We start from the raw sequence: 17,047 nt of genomic DNA on the forward strand, positions 1-17,047 counted from the left end.
GAGGCTGGGTGAACACGTTTGTGTTATTGGAACAGCTGGATGAGGTTTGCATTAACCAAAGATAAAAGTAATAAATTTTAAATGCTTGTTTCTCCCTGCTCATCCTCTTGGTCCCATGCAGTATGGCCAGGTCATTCTTATCAATTTTTTATCTTCTCTGCTTTGCATTGCTTCAACTCAAAATCTTGACGCCGGCTCAGTTCCCATAACAATAAGTTGACCTTTCCTAACAGCTGCACCAGTGTCTGCAAACCCTCCCAAATGCCACAGGGTGGATTTTTGTCAGCTCAGGAACGGATCTTGCAGAGCTCCAAAATGTCAGGCACTGTGCAAGGGCTTTGGTGCACGAGTTGGGACTGGAGCAGGTGATAAAGGAAAGGAACCCAAAGCAAAAGACATTTCGTGATGCTCTCCCAGCAAAGTTCCATCTTTTCTTCAACAATTTGTTGTTTTTTTTCCCAACTACTTCTCCTCTGGAGCAAACCCAACCAGCAGATGATAGACCCAATCTACCTCTGCTGTGCGCCCACTTTTGGCTCTCCCGCTGATGCTCTTTGATGAGCATGATTGAAGCCCATGGTTGGGCTCTACTTGTCTCGTGTCTTGGTGGTCTCCTTTCATGGTGGACAGCAAAATGCCATGAGATCCTGGTCATGATTAACAGAGCTCCCTTTTGGTGTAGTGAAAGCTCGTGGGGAAGGTTCTAATATCTGTTTGATGGGTTGGGGCTCAGCAATTTGTCTCATTTGGGGCTCAGCCACCCCATATCTGAGCCAAGTCCCTGGTCTCTTGCTCAATGTATTGCTCCCCTCCAAAAAATGTCACCTGGGAAGCATGTCAAAGAGGTGCTCATATGGAATCCATGCCATAAAACCAGCTTGAGTCGAGCAGATTTTTTCTGGTCCTGCCCCTTGCTACCAGAGAATCTCACATGTGGAATATTGACTGGAAAACATTTGACAAAGAAGGATGAGTGATGGAAGAAGGCATTTGCTGAGCTTGTTTCAGTAGAGCTGGCACGTTCATGGGTTATCTTGTGAATAATACTATGTGATGCATGATAATTTGAAGGAGTGCTTGCAGTCCTGTGGGTGTGTGGGGCTTTGTGCCATGTTTCAAGAGGTGTCCCCTCACACCTCACCCCTGGCAGGGGAGCTTTGCCCACAGCTGATGCCACATGGATGAGGCCACCAGCATGGGACTGAGCTGCTCCCATCCTGCACCCCCTCACCTGCAGCCTCTGCAGATAAAACCGAGTGTCCCTGAGGGAAATGATGGATGGAGAGCCAAGTAGCTCATTAAACTGTAACAAAGTGTTTTATTGCTGTTTTCTGATGGTAATTGACATTGGAGTTCAGCTCATTTAGCTTTTAATCAGAACATAATATACCATGTAGGACAGAAGCTTATTGATTGCCTGGCAACTCATGGGAGTGGTGTTGGTGTACCTGGAGCACGTGTTGGGATTTTTTATGGCTGCTCACAGGTTCTGTCCTGGCTGCCTTGGGCACATGGATGGATGTTTTAATATTTGGTTGAGTCTCACTCCTACAAATGTGAATATTAAGTGAGTAAACGGTCTGCTTGCAGCGGGGGTTTGCAGAAATGGATGGTTTAATAAGGAGGATTTGCTGACAATCTCAGAGTGTTGATAGCATGCTGCTAAGGAATTTGCCACGGGCACATTGGACTCGCAAGAAAAACCCAGCTTAGTATTCATCCAAATTGATGAAAGATGCTCTAAAAGATTGTTTGATTCCATCGCAGGGGCAGTTCCCCAGTGTTTGAGGAATATGGGGAGATGAGGGCAGAAGAACAGAGGAGTGAGCCATGCAGAAAAATCTCTTTCATAGAATCATAAAATGGCTTGGGTTGGCAGGGACTCCAAGGATCCTCAAGTTCCATCCCCCTGCCACAGGCAAGGCCACCATCCTCCACATCTGGTACTAGACCAGGTTGACCAAAGCCTTGAACACCTCCAGGGATGAGGCAGCCACAGCCTCTCCGGGCAACTTGTGCCAGCACTACACTACTCTTTGTTTTGCTTGTGCCCCAGATTTCACTTTCTTTGTTGAATTGTGGATTTGGGGTGGGTGAGAAGCCACAGGACTGGCGTGCTGATGGAGAGAGAGCTCCCACGTGCTCTCATGTCCTTCCCCAGGGTACACGCATGTGACAGCTCCTCACAGGGGTGACACCACTGCCCTGTCTCTGCTGGGGGAAAGGGAATGAAGGAAATGCAAAGAGTCAAAGTCTTGCAGGTAGAAGGGCTGCCAGAAGGAAGTTCAGTGATTGCTCTTGGATAGAAGGGAGTGTGATTTCTGGGCAAAGTCCAGCAAGTCGCTGCCTCACACTCTGGGTTATTTGGTACCAGTGCAGCAGGGATTTGATCTCCCCTTCCCATGCTCTCATTCTAGGGGGTTGGAACTAAATGATCTTTAAGGTCCCTTCTGACCCAACCCAGGGTCCTATGATAATATTGCACTGGTTTCTAACAGAGAACTGAATCCCAAACTCAGTGCTCAGTGCAGGTCCTTGGCTGTTCCCCAGCTTGTTTTGATGGCTACTCATTTATCCTCTCTAGCGGGAGCTGAGCTGGGTGCCCTCCAGTAGATCTTGAACAAGATTGTTATATTCCTTTCTGCAATTTCCCTTTATTTCACATGTTCCCCTCAGGGCCATCCTTCACCTTGAATTTTATTGCCTTCTTTAATTGCTTCTCCAAAGTCCATGTGTAATATTACTCTTGAATTCTCTTAAATAACTTCCTGAGTCAACGCAATCCCATTCATCATGTACTTCTGGTCCTTCTGATAAGCCCTATTGTACCTTGCTTTTCATTTCTGTATGTCAACACCCAATCCATCGTGTTGTACTTCAGTCTTTTGTCAAGGCAAGTGTTGAGTGCTTCTTATGGTAGCATTAGGGTTGCAAAATTGGTTTCTGCTTCTTGTCTTTGTTTCTGCAAATTTATTCTCTCAATGCTCTGCTACTGCTGCAGCATCACCAGGTCCTAACTTGGGCCAAGATTTAATTGAGATTGTCTTCAACACCTGGTGATAACCACACATGAGTGCCCAGATGCTCTTCCTCCACCTGAGTACACCAGAAGGAAGGGAGTTGTCCTCATCCAACATCTTTTATCCAGACACAATCTGGAGTTCTGCTTGCACTGCATTTCTGTGCAACTCCTATTTATGTGGGTCTTTATTTCTATATAACTTTCAAAGAACTCTCAGTAAAATTTCCTACAAACCCCTTTTTAATATCTCAGATAGTTGTATACAAAAACATTCCTACGTAAGATGTCTTGAAATAAGATGTAGAATCTTACTGGATGCTCTGCTCATCTTTAAGCTCTACCGTGTTCCTGGGAAGTGAGCAGTGTTCACTGTAAAATACAAAACTGCAGAACAGGAGCAAGGGGGTTGGCTCTCTGAAGGGGAACCAGTGGTGAATGGTGCTTTGATGGGGTCTCGCTCGCTGTTCCCAGGTCCATGGCCCAAATCCTGCACCCCACAGCGCTGGCTCCACCACCAAGTGCCCTTCTGCAGTGGGAAATTTGGAGCTGGTTTATTTTTCTTGACTTTTTGATGACTTTTGGAGGCTCCTGCTGCTCTGTGGATGATGGGATGGGATGTAAGAGGAGCTTGGGATGGACATGGCTGCTGGAGCCATGCTGAGAGGGGCTAGCAATCCCAAACATAAATTTCCCATGTCAAAATAGATGCATTTTGTCCTGCAAAAAAGCAAATCTTCTCATACAGGAGAATTCCATTTTCTTCCAGCTGGTCCTTTCTTGGCCATTTTATAAAGCAAATTAATTCAGAGGTGCATTCTTCCCCTATAGAAGCCATAGGATGATGCTGGTCCCAGTCTTGTTGGGGTCACAGGCAGTGGGCAGCCCAGGGCTGTGTGCCTATGGGAGGTTAGGCAGGATGAGAGGACTTGTCTGACTGCTGGATAAAAGTCCCTCTGGGCTTCAAAAGGCAAATCTGGCGCTGCTCTGCCCGCAGATGTCTGCAAGCAACAATAGGCTGCAATTCAGCCCTGTGCTTCAACAGGGAGGGAAAAAAAGAAAACCAGAAACCCATTAGATGACTTCAAAACCCATTAGATGACTTCAGTTCCACATGACTACATTGAAAGGGGAGGCATCTTAAGCTCAGCAGCGTTGGCTTCATCAAAGCAGGATGTGGGGAAAGCCCTTTGGGAAGCACATCCTTTGGGGCAGGGTCATTCATAGGTGTCGCAGGAAGGGATGTAGGTGACAAGCCCAGGAGCTAGTCAAGGCATATTTGAATGCCAGGATCCTGCTGCAGCCATCCAAATGTCAAAATAAATAAAAAGTCACCGCTGAATGCATCACGATTCTGGCTTCACCCTTCTGAACACTGCTGAGGCATTTAGGGAGGGACCCAAGTGCTGAAACCTTTCCCTTCCCTTCTACACACATTTCTTTGCTCGTCTTTATAAACAGTGGCTGAATCTCTTTTGTTTCTTTGGTGTTCTGCAAAGAAAAGTCTTCCTTCCTTGGCTCGGCGTTTTACATTTCGTGTTTGCAGGTAAATAAGGTGGGAGCAGGTTTGTTTTACTGCCATTCCTTTCCAATCCCTGCGTGGTTTGGTGGGGGTTTGCTCTTCTTGGCTGCCTGCTAATTTGTAAGAACTTCTCTGATGTGTGCCAAAAATCATTTAGGATGATCTGTCTCAGTGCTTTCTAGAGCATCTCTCACTGTTTTATGACTTTGTGCTACTGAGTAATAGCTCTGTTTACCGTTCTGAGCATGATTTTTTCTCTTCACTACCTTTTTTCCTCATAATAATCCAAACTAATAATCCAAACAGTTTGGTTTATTAGGAATAACCTGAAGGAAAAGGAGGACAATCCTAGCTAATCACCTAAGACAAATAAAGCAAGGAGTGTGTAGGGGGAAATCTGTCAGCTCCTCCCTTGTTCAGGGATATGAAATAGGTCATGTTGTAAGGGTCAACATCCACTGACCCATATGGAAGGAAAACATCATGGCTGGGGACCTGTGCACCAAATGTGCAGAGATTTTCTCCCAGGATGAGTGTGGCTTCCCTGGGCAGTGGTTACAGTGGGTTGTGCACAGGCAGAGCTTAATTAAGCCCAAACCCTGGTTTGGAAGGCCATTGTGGGACTTGTCGCACATTAGGATCTGCAGTGCAGCACCTTTTCTTGCCCGGAGATTGATTGGGAGTGACAGCAACATGAGACTGTGTAATAATGCCAGTGAAAACCTGTCGTGGGACATGGCTAATTGTTCTAATTTGGGCCGGCGCCCCGCTGTGCTGCAGCAGGAGAGCTTTGTCACAGCTCTCTGGTCATTACTGCTGACCCATTTAACAGGGGGCTGCCCCCCAGGCTCTGCTGCTGGGGGAGGAGCAGACGGTTGCCTTCTTAATGAAGACAGAGGTATCTGCTATCGTGTTTTTATTGCAAGGCGCTACGAGGAGTGAGGTGGGCAGATGTTTGTGGAACCCCTGGCAGTTTCAGCCTTATGCATCTTTTCCCATCCAAGCCCACGACACGGCTCTCCCTCCCAGCTCAAGCCCACACCTGGTTATTACCCAACCCCATCTCTCTTCTCATGGAGTCATTTTTGGGATTACTCTCACCCCAGTATGCCGATGGCAGTGTGGTCCCATCACAGTGATGCCAGTAGGACTGGATCTCTGTGCTCATGATCCCGAACACACTCTGGCCCTGCCACCCAGCAAAGATTCAGTGATCCCTGTGGGTCCCTTCCAGCTTGGGTTATTCTGTACAGGGATTTGGCCACTGTTGAGCCACAGCAAGAACAAAGCTCTCTGATGTTTGCTTTCCCATGGTGTCACCCCTTTGCTTCCTATCACAACAGCAGGAGGGCAGCATGGCCATGGCTGCCCCAGCTGCATTTGGTTAAGGGATTGCAGCCTCATGAATCTCCTCTTCCAAGGGCTGGAGGAGGGGAGAGGGGCCCTGTGAGGGGCCCAACCTCTGCTCTCCACTTGTCCCATACTTAGCATCACATCTCCCACACTGGAAAGCATGTGCTGTGCCTTTCAATTCTTCCAGGTTGAGATTTTTTTCATGCCCTTTGACCACAAAAACCCAGCTGTACAATGGGCTGAGCAGGGAAAGAGTGGGGGATTGCTGTGGGTGCATGAAGCCCCTCTGCCCAGCACTCTCCATTCAGAGGGAAGCGAGGTTCTACTTCCTCCACACGAGTGAGCTGCACGGATTCTTTCAGCTGCATCAGTTTCCAAACAAACTTTTGGGCTCAGTCCCACCAGGGTGTGTGCCAGCTTTGATTATTTCCTAATAGACCTGGATAATAAACAAGGAAAAACACTTTGTTTAAACTGTAGCGTGAGCGTCCAGCTCTGATTTTGGCATGACTTCAACTGTGTCACTGCTTGGAAGCTCGAGTTGAGGAAGCACAGGGTGACTTTTGTACGTGGGTTTCAGGGCCCAGCCCCATAGGAATGCTGTCCCATGTGCTGCTGATGGTGGTGGGTCCTGGTGGCTTTGGGCAGGTCCAATCAAGAGTGCAGCCCCTGAGGTGAGCTGTCTGTTCTTCCCTGTGCTAAACAGTGACATCTACCAAAACAAAAATCTTTGGGATTAAACCCCTTATTTAAGGTTAAGTGTGATGATATGGGGATGAAAAATAGGGGTTACAGCCCTATGCCTGATACTTCTGTTCCTGCAGATGTGCCCTCTGTTTGTTTTGTTTTGGTTTTTTTTTTCACTTGAGAAGAACCTGATGGAATTGTTTCCCTGCACACCCAGATGTGATTAGTCAAAATCCAGTTTGCTCCTTGGTTAATATAACATTTATAATGTCTTTATAGAACCTGTCGTGCTCCGCTGACTGCAAGGTGAGGTGGGAGAAAGCATTGCATAAATCACACTGCAAAGCACGTGGCTCCCAGCCAGGCTGAAGGAGGGGGCGGGAGGGCAGTGATAATTGGGCATCCTGATGGGTAAGACATGGATCTCCAGCAGCACCCATGTCACAGGGCAAGACCTTGAGCAATCAGCATGAATAAAGAGCAGTGGTGAGCTGAGAACGAATTCCTAAAACCAAATTCAGAGATATTAATATTTTTTTTCAGTCAATCCATTCTCAATTTCTTGCTGTCTTTTTGTGTGGAATTTTTAACTGGAATTGAGAAGATTCCATCAGAATCACTGCTTTCCTTGAAGCTCTTTTTCCTATCAAATAGATATTTGGGGAGTTTCTGGTGAGCATTCTTCCTGAGGTCTCCATCAGTTCACCAAATCTCTTCATGTTCTTCTGCAAAATGGCTTTAATGGCAATGGATATGTGATGGGCAGTTCCTTTTGTATGAGTCTTGATGGGTGAGATATTGGCACAGGCTGCCCAGGGGGGGTGGTGGAGTCACCATCCCTGGATGTTTTCAAGAAAAGTGAGGATGTGACACTGAGAAATGTGCTCTAGAGCAGTCACAGCCATGAATTGAAGGTCAGACTGGATGGTCTTATTGGTCTTTCCAACCTTAATGATTCAATGACTGTGGCAGGGCAGCCAGCTGCTGCTTGCAGCCTTCGTCTGTGTTTGGAGATGGATTTGCAGAAGAATCCCCATTCACCACGTTCATGTGTGTGCTTTCTCTTGGTGCAACAAAGGCCTTGCAGCATCCTAGCAATCATTGTTTGGGGTTATTTTGTTCTCCTTCCTTGCAATTTTAGCATGGTCCCTTCTGACGTGGGTAGAGCATCCCACTGAAAGGATAATCATGGCGCAGCCACCTCACCTGTTGTCTTCCCATTGTCTTTGCAGGAGGGAGACAACATTGGGGCCATGGAGAAGCTCTGTCGGCAGCTCACCTACCACCTCAGTCCCCACTCACAGTGGAGACGTCAAGGCATCATGAAAAGGAAGCCACAGTCCTGGTGAGTTGTTTCTCAAAGCCACCCATTGATCTCCATTGCTTGCTTCTTTCCCCCATGCATCATTGGGTCATCAAGTTTCTTCACATTCAACCAGAGGCAATTTCTCGTTTTCCACTTTTCTTTCCCCATTGCACATCCTTGTTTGCACTGAAAATCAACCCAGTTGTGCCCAGCCATGGGAATAAATGGGGAATAAATGAAGCAGTGCCCTGGTCCTCAGCAAAGATCTTGGCCAATGATGTTTCTGGTGCTTGGAACCTAATATGTCTGAAAGAGGTTGATGGGGATGGAAAGGTTACTTTGCTTTCAGTGAGGTGATGCATTACGTATGTAATTTTTGAAGGAAGTGAGAAAAGTGAGAAATGCAAAAGAAACTGCAATCTGGCAGGGTTAGGATTTCTATCCAGGTGTTTGCTTATGATCCTGAGAGAGTTTTGGTTCCTGGCATAGCAGATGCTATCTGTAGCAATAGCAAGAGACTGATTCTATGAGAAAGCTCAGTCTGAAAAGAGAAGAGGGGAGAATAGCAGGCTCAGGGAATAAAGGACCAGGGGGCAAATTGGATTAGGACCATGTCTCCCACAGTCCTGGCTCGGCATCCCTTGCACCTTGCTGTCTTTGCAAGTGCCCTGTCTGACCTACAAGGGCATCCTGTCCCCAGCTTTGGCTTGACTCAGCTTTGCTGTCAGATGCTTAAGGGATTTTCAAATACTGTGTTTATTCACTTTTTTCTGCATGTGTCTCTTGGCCATTCACAACCCAACAACGCTCCTCTTCTGCTCTGCAATGTAATTAGCAGCTGGCTGTAATGCCCAGGCTGCTTCTCTAAATCCAACTGCCAGCAGCCCTAAGCTGCAGCCACCTCCCTTATGTGGTTCCTGCCCACATCTCTCCATTTCGGACCCAAAATCCCTTTATTGTTTCATGACTGTCTTGTTGGGCTGAATTCCACTTTAAACAGAGTACCCCTTTATCTCTGCCCAACGAGTAATGCTAGAACACATTCCAGCTTTGTTATGCCTTACGCTGTAATGTCATTCAGTGAAAAAATGACATTGCTCCCAGTTCACTCCAGGAGTATTCTTGTTAATGCTGATCTGTGATGCTATTGCAACAACTGTTGGGTTTGGCTAAGGGACTGCCCCAGGCCCCAAGGAACACCCTACTGGTGCAGGACACTATTGCTCTCCTCCAGTGCCCATCTTGCACATTTTGGTTCATGGTTTGCCACAGTGATGATTTTCTTCAGTGCTGCAAGTTCTGTGACTCAATATCAATCACTTTTCTCTTGGGACAAGTTAGGAAATTTAACTTGGATGGGATGTAAATCTCTGAGATGGAGAATGCGTGTAATCATAAAAGTGTCTGACACTGGCTGGCGTTTTCTGTCCCTGTGTGGGTGTTGGTGTGAATGGAGTGAATGCAGCGAGCAGGTTTTTCATAGCTGTTGCCAAACATTTCATTGAAATATGGAATCATTAGGTTTGGAAGAGACCTCTAAGATCCCCAGCCCACCCCACCATTCCCAACTGTAGCGGAAATGCTAAGTAAGTCACAGCCTGAACCAGTGATTGAACACCTGGTGGAAGGCAGGGCCAACCCAGGGTTGCTCAGGTGCAAGCAATTCACCTGAGTGACTGGAAGGCATGGAGCCAAGATCCACCCCTTCCCAGACCTCATTTAAGGGTGGCAGTGGTAGCAAAGATATCTCTTGCTGGGGATCTCTGCATACATGAGGCCTTCTAGAGGTAAGCAGATTTTCTTCCTTTGTTTCTGCATCCATTGCTGCTACATTTGGGCTTATCTTCACTTGCTGCAGCCTAGGACTTGGCTCCCCTGCTATCATTGCTGTGCCTGGAGGTGTTTTGCCCCTGTGTGAGGCAGAGCTCCCATCTGCAGCACCCACACACCCAGCCTGTCCCATCTAGCTCTCCTCAAACCAAATGACCCCTCCAGCTGTGCTACCCCTCTGTGCTTTGTTTCTCAGGGTATTACAGGGGATGTGGGAACATGCCAGTAAAATGCATTTCACTGAGGAGGAATGCTTCCTGTTGAGCTTCAGTGTCAAAGCTGCTTGGGAACTTTTCTTTAGGCTCAGAAAATTCCTTCTTTTTGCTGTAACAACAGTCTGTTTCTTCCTTGGGAGAATTCAGCACCATTTCAGTGCCAGGTGATTCTTCTCATTGAGATTGCTGGGAGAAGTGTCCTGCATGTTTTACCATGTTTTAACTGAAATATTTTAGCTGAACTTTTGCAGAGAGGGTTGCATTTTATCTTTTTTAAGGCAGAGCCCAAGCAATATTTCCAACCAAGTGAGTCAGGGTGTATCATGCCTTTAGAGAAGAACTTCTACACATACACACTGAGGAGAAACCATAGAATCATTTGAGTTGGAAGAGACTCCCCTAAAGGCCATCTGATCTTGCTCCATGCTATGAACAGGGACACTCACAGCTCCACCAGGTGCTCAGAGCCCCTCCAGCCTGACCTTGGATGTCTCCACTGATGGGGATCCATCTCCTCTCTGAGCAGCCAGTGCTTCATTACCCTAACAGTAAAGAACTTATTCTTACATCCAATCTATATCTCCCCTCTTTTAGTTTGAAACCATTTCCTTTTGTCCTGTCACAGACTCATAAAGGCTGGAAAACAGTACTGAGATCATCCACTCCAACCATCAGCCCATCGCTGCCATGTCTGCTATCCCAACAGACCCTGTTCAAGAATCTGTCCCTCTTTTTTATAGCCCCCTTCAACCTTCAAACCCAACCCTTCAAAGGAAGGGGAGGGAAGTGAAAGAGAGTCTGCTGATGTTGGCTTTGTTAGGAGTGTATTTTGACCCAGTGGTTTACTCATGGAGGTTAAGCAGCTTTTAATTATTGGTAGGAAACAATGGGTGAAGAGCATTCACCTTGGCTTCCTCCATTTGCCCACTTTCTCTTTGCTTGGTGATAAGTTACTCTTGTGATGGAGCCTTTCTCACTACGGAGGTCCCCGCAGCATCTTTCCAACCTTATTGGCTTTATACCTCTGTTCCTTGGGCATGATGGTATGGGTGGATGGTTGGACTAGATAATCTTGGAGCTCTTTACCAACCTTAATGAGTCTGTGGTTCTATGGTTTAGTGGGCATGACGGTGAGTGGATTGGTGGTTGGACTGGATCATTTTGGAGGTCTTTTACCAACCTTAATGTTTCTGTTTCTATTCAATGGGGATGAGTGGATGGTTGGACTGGATGATCTTAGAGGCCTTTTCAAATCCCACTCCTGATTTCATCAAGAGCACAAAACATTTCTGTTCCAGAGGAATGCTGGCTGCCCATTGCTCATGCTTGCTGCAGTGTCTGCTCATGTTTCTATACAAAGCCCTTGTGAAGCAATTCAAGAGGGAAAAAAAGAAATCAACAGTTTTGACAAGGAGAAGCCCTGGTGCATGAAAAATGTGCCCTTCCTTTTGTAAACAGAGAGCAACCAAATGTTTGTGGATGCAAATCTTCAGTAGTGCTGGGAGTCTGGAGGCAAGCAATGGCAGAAGTTAAAGCTCTTGCAACAAATGGTTCCTTCAGAACCTCCAGCCTCCATCCATCGGTGAGAGGAGGTGGAGTGGGGACTGTGTAGTCCAACATGTGGAGAAAATCCATGCTGGGAGGTTGCACAGTGCTCTGCTGCTGGGCTGTGTTGCAGATTGCTTTGCAGTCGGTGCAGGTGATTTCCAAGGCTGTCTGCAGACAGAAGCAATTCGTTTCCAGGCAGAAGCTGAGTGCTGGCTGCTGTGTGTGATATTATAATGGGAGCTGGGGCAGAGTGAAGCTCGTCCCCATGTGCATCCTGGAGCATTAGAAATACTGTGCTTATTTACTATGGTGTGTTTTTTGTTTTTGTTTTTTTTTCCTGTTAATTGCCCTAAAAGTACAGGAGAGTCTGCCTGACTTCATCATACCGTATTTTTGCCATTGGTTGTACTAAGAGGGTAGGAAATCAAGATTTAATCTGTGTGTTGCTGTGCTTTGGCTCTCAAACCTGGCCAAGACAGCAAAGGAAAACCAAATAGCCACTGGAAGAGTCTCACATCATGTCATGTCCCCTGGGTTTTGCAGATGTGGTAATCTAGGAGCAGCAGGATGGCTTCATTTGATGGGAATACCTGGTGTGACATGGATGGGAGTGATAGCTTTGGGAGAGTGGGAGACAAGGGGAGGACATGCAGGATCCCCTGGGGTGCTTGGTCTTCCAAGTGGCTGCATGCTGAGCTTTCACCACTCAGCTTTTCTCCTAGAGCACTGCTCTCAGGCAAAGCTCTCAGCTCAAAGCACTCTGCTCAGCCCTGTTCATGACCTCTCTCATCACTCCTTGCCCTGGCTGTAAGAGCAGCAGCACTGAGGAATGGCGATAAGCCACTGTTCCTCCAGAGGAAGCAGCAGCAGAGCTGCATGGCTCAGCCAGTGCTGTGCCTGCCCTGTAGGGAAGGAGGAGGAAAGCCAGCTGGCATTTGAAGGATTTCTTTTTTTAAGCTTTTCCACCTCTGTGACCTTTCTGCTCTTCAGCTCCCGTGGCATTTTGAAGTTCTTCTGCTGGAAAGCAGCACTAAATGTGTTCTGTTTAGACCTTTTGGGTGTTTGATGGGCAGATACCTGCAGTAGGCAGCAAACTAGGAACACTTGAAGGACTTTTTAATGATCTCTTTGAAACAAAGAATGTTTTCATAATTATAAAAGAAGGCAGAATTCACCTGTTTTACAAGTTTTACCTGTGGCTCTCGATTTTGCAAGGCTTAGATAGACCAGATCAACCTGCCTGTCTCCCCCCCACCTTCCATAGTACATTGCAAAAGGACATTAGACCCAACTAGAGGGGTCAAGTTGTGCTGTTGTTGCATCGAAGATTTGACATGAGCAAGCTGCAAACTAGAAACAAACAGAAGGAAGTTTTGGAGGTGTTAAGATGTGGCATTGAGGGACGTGGTCAGGGAGATGGTGGGGTGGGGTTAAACTTGGGGATCTGAGAGGCCTTTTCCAACCTGAATGATTCTGAGTCTGTGATTCTTGGGGTATCAGCACATCCCAGAAAGATCCCAGTGGAGAGGATCAGCAGGTGGCAAGTTCCCCATTCCTTCATTTGTTCCCACTGGGAGTTATCTGGCCACCAGATATGCAATTGTAGGGTGGAAATGAATTGTTCCTGCAGCAGCATCTGGTGGGAGGGACTGCTCCGGGTCACTGCCCTCAGCTTTCCCAGCCAGCACTGCTCATCCTGGGGCTCATTTTGTGCAACAGAGATGGAAGTACTGTAATTTCCCAGATGCTTATAAGTTTATATCATCTGGCAGAGGCCAGCTGCTCCATCGAGCTGTTTGTTGCAGCCCAGCAGGTTGTTCATGGCCTAGCACAGCTCTGAAGGGTGTGATGTTGCCTTTGATGCTGCAGTTTGCTGGGACAAAACGTGAGCCCTAGTGGGGGCAAGGGATGCTGTGCCCCTCTGCATGCGAAACCGTGCATTGGAATTGGGTTGAGGTGTCCAAAGAAAGGTTCATCCCAGCTCCTATGCTGTTGGTGTTCATAGTATGAATGTGCTGGGGTTTTGCATATTCAAGATATTTGGACTGATGGGATCTGGGGCAGATGGAGCAGTGGTTGAACAGGCCAAATCCCAACACTACACATACAGAAATGCCTTCTGGAAGCTGAGGAGATTCTGCTTGCAGAGCTCTCCTGGCCATGGGCAGGGAGCACAGTGTCCATCAGAAAGTACTGTGGCTGCCCTGGGACTCTTTCAGGACCTCAGAAAGTGGGAATGCCAATAGGTATTGGTGTGAGATGGCTGTGAATATGCAAACTTTCAGCCAAATCTGGGGGAAGAACAACGTGGGCAAGCAGGGTTATGCAGCACTCGGGCATGGCAGCTGGAGAAAGAGGCTGTGTGATATGTGAGGTCTGCATTCATCCAACCCATGAACATTTACTCTAAGCTGGGCACTAATTTGAATTGGTATCAGTTGAATTGGTATCAGAAATAGGGAATTTGCCTAAGCCGCTGCTATGGACAGCATCCCTTTGCTTATGGACAGCAAGTGCCTCTTTGAAGGGCTTTCTGCTGTCTGAAATAGCTCCTGGTAGGGATGTTTTGCAGGGTGACAGCCAGCTCTGATTTTGGCTGGGATTTGTGTCCACGTGTCCCATTGCACGGAGCAGCCAGAGCCCTGCCTTGCAGTGGGGCTCAATGCCCTTGGGTCAGCATCTCCCAGCATTTGAGTGCTTCTCTATGCAGCATTCAGGATTCCTCATTTGCAGAGCGTGGCACTTACAAACACGTGGTCATTATTCCATGCATAGCAATGAGGATTTCCATTGATTCCAATTTCTGCCTCGTGTTCCGCTCACTCGCACAGCCCTGCAGCAACACATCACAGCTCACTGGGGCTGCTCCCACTGCCACACAGACCTAATTTTTAAGCCTGTTGGAGCTAAACAGTAAATTATGCATGCATATTGAAACGCCATCCGGGTGCGTGTGAGATGTAGTGTTGGAAGGGGCTTTGTGTTTTCCATTCAATCGCTGTAAACTGAGCCCTTTCCCTGTGTGTTGCCCTATGCAAGCCTACTGGGATGCTCCAGAATTTAAAACAATTAACCCAAATGGTGCAGCACCATTTATTTTTTTTCCACCATTGAATACTGATTTTGACAAATGCTTGAATTGCCTTAGCTCTTCGTGGTTTGAACAAATGAACTGACAGCCAGAAGTGGTAGAAAATCTCCTAACAGAGAAGAAATCTTTCCTGGCAGTGAAGGTGGAAGGAGGTGATTTATAGCACCAGGGCTTTCCTCCCCTTGGAGGGAACATCTGTAGGTGATAATTGGCTTGAAGGGAGCTGGAGCTGTGCTCTGGTCCTTTCCTTTTTCCTCCTGGGTGGGTGAGGAGGGAGGAGGACCAGCAGCCCCACTGAGGTCCATTGCTCTTTGAGTGTGTTTCCTGGTTCCGTGCCTGATTAGAAAAGGCTTTGACTATTAAAAGTGTGATTTTTGTTATTTATAATTACTCCTCCACTTCCTCTGTGTCTGGAGGGAGTGGAAATTAGATTTGCTTTCAGTACATCGTCTGAATCCACCCTCAAAACTCAGGAAAGCAACTAGAAGGAATTGTTATTAAATGAGGAACTGGCTGCTGAGATAATTAACTCCCCCCACACACTTCCTCCCCTCCTTGGAAGCCCTCCAAGCACCTCGTGATGGGCTGCCTTGTCCCAAGCAGCTGCTGCCCTATTCCTTTCCATTGCAAGAAGTGCCCAATGCAGCCTGCTCCTGGGCAGCCCCTGGCTATGATCCCCAATTAAGAGGATCAAGCTTTATGATGAAGCTTTGATAGAGCATTGAGTTGGTGTTTTAAAGCCCTTTCACACTGTGCACTGTTAGTAAATGGAGGTGCTGAGTGAGCTCATGCATCACATGAGCTCTGGGCTTAAGGCTGTGCTTCTGCTCAGCTTTTTGGGTTTGCTGCTGCACAATTTGTATGAGAATAATGCTTTAAATAATGCTGGGAGTGATGAAAGCGTAACGATGAGATCCCAGCTCACCCTGCAGTGACCCATACACTGGGACTTGTCTCCTTCAAGTCAAATACTTTGTAATTAAATGTAGTGTGTTCCCTTGTCTGACTGTGCCAGTAAGTGGAAAAAATAGGGGGGAAAAAAAGCCCCTTATGCCATGTGCCCATCTGGGGTGGCCAAATATCCATCCTGGCAGTGCTCAACCCAGTGCAGATGGGGCTTCTGCATCCCAGAAAGGGGCTGCCAGCACCTCAGTGCCAAACTGTGTGGTTTGGCTTTTGCATTATCGTGCCAACACATCACTGAGCTGCTCCTGCTTTCATCAGCTTTTTGGTCATTTGGGACGCTGGGTGTTAAAATGCAGCTCATCATCCTGAAGGCTGGTAAATAGAATATATGTATATGTGTTCATGCAATATAGATAAGTTACCTTGGGAAGGTTTGTGCTGATCTCTCCAGCACTGATCCAACAGCTGGCTCAGAGCATGTGAAATGTCATCACCAATGGGTACAGAAAACAGAAAGAAAGGGCAAAATGTTTGCAGTTGGGAAGCTGAATGGCAGAGGGCAGCCTGCTCATGGTTGGTTGTTGTTCTTTTTCAAAATTTGATACAGCTGATAGCAGGGCCTGTCTTGTGTCAGAAAAGCAAGGATGTTGAACAGGCAGGGAGGGAAAATGGGGGAAAGTTTTTGTGGTTTTCCTGCTTGTCCAGCACAATGTGCAGCCCAGGAGGGGCTGTGTGAGCTTTGCAGCACGGAACAGAACAGCGTATCGTGTTACCTCTGCTGTGCCCAGCTGAAAGGAATTCTTGGCAGCTCACGTCCCTGCTGATATTAGCTCTGTTTTCATCTTCTTAAGGGAGATGAAGGCTGAAATCCCCACCATTAGTGGGGCAGTGGTCTGCCAAAAGAAATGCAGCTCTGCTGGAAGAGCGTATTTTCTTTGGGCTTGATTAAATATGCTCCTCGTTGCCTCTTTCCTTCCATTTGGCTTTGTGTCCCCAGAAGTGGCTGCACCCCAGGCTCATGGAAAGGGTCTGTTAAAAGGAAAACAGCAAGGCCAGAGGCTGGGTCAAGAGGGTTCACCTTGGTTTCCTCCATTTGCCCACCTCCTCTTTGCTTGGCTGCAAGTTACTCTTGTGATGGAGCCTTTCTCACCATGGAGGTCCCGGTGCCACAGCTCCTTTCCAACTTTAATGGTTCCATAACTCTGTTTCGTGGGCATGGTGGGATGGGTGGATGGTTGGACTAGATGATCTTGGAAGTTTTCACCAACCTTAATGGTTGGAATGGTTTGAGTTGGAAGGGACCCCCCAGAAGCCATCTAGTCCCACTCCTAGCAATGCACAGGGACACCCACAGTTCAGAGTCCTTCCAGCCTGACTGTGGGTGGGGATCCACCACCTCCCTGGGCAATCTCCAGTGCTTCAATACCCTTATTGTAAAAGATCAAAGGCGTCAGCCCCAGCGAGGAGCAGAGCCCTGGGAGCCAGGCTGCTGCTCGTGCTCTGGCTCTCATCAGCACAGTAGAGGCAATGGGGGACCCCTGCCTGCTTGAACTCTTCCAAATGTGATCTG

General features: G+C 47.4%; 1 protein-coding gene across 1 annotated transcript in view; it reads left to right on the forward strand.

The window, feature by feature from the left end:
- Window positions 1-17,047, forward strand: part of LRRC75A (leucine rich repeat containing 75A) — a 47,212-nt gene that overhangs the window by 20,205 nt on the left and 9,960 nt on the right. The window contains exon 3 of the mRNA XM_042879552.1: window positions 7,814-7,926. Within this exon, the coding sequence (XP_042735486.1) occupies window positions 7,814-7,926 (113 nt within the window). The remainder of the gene's footprint in view (window positions 1-7,813; window positions 7,927-17,047) is intronic.

This window comes from Lagopus leucura, unplaced genomic scaffold (genome assembly GCF_019238085.1).
Source record: "Lagopus leucura isolate 7727_CA_CO unplaced genomic scaffold, USGS_WTPT01 Super-Scaffold_100024, whole genome shotgun sequence".
In the NCBI taxonomy this organism is placed as follows: Eukaryota; Metazoa; Chordata; class Aves; order Galliformes; family Phasianidae; genus Lagopus; species Lagopus leucura.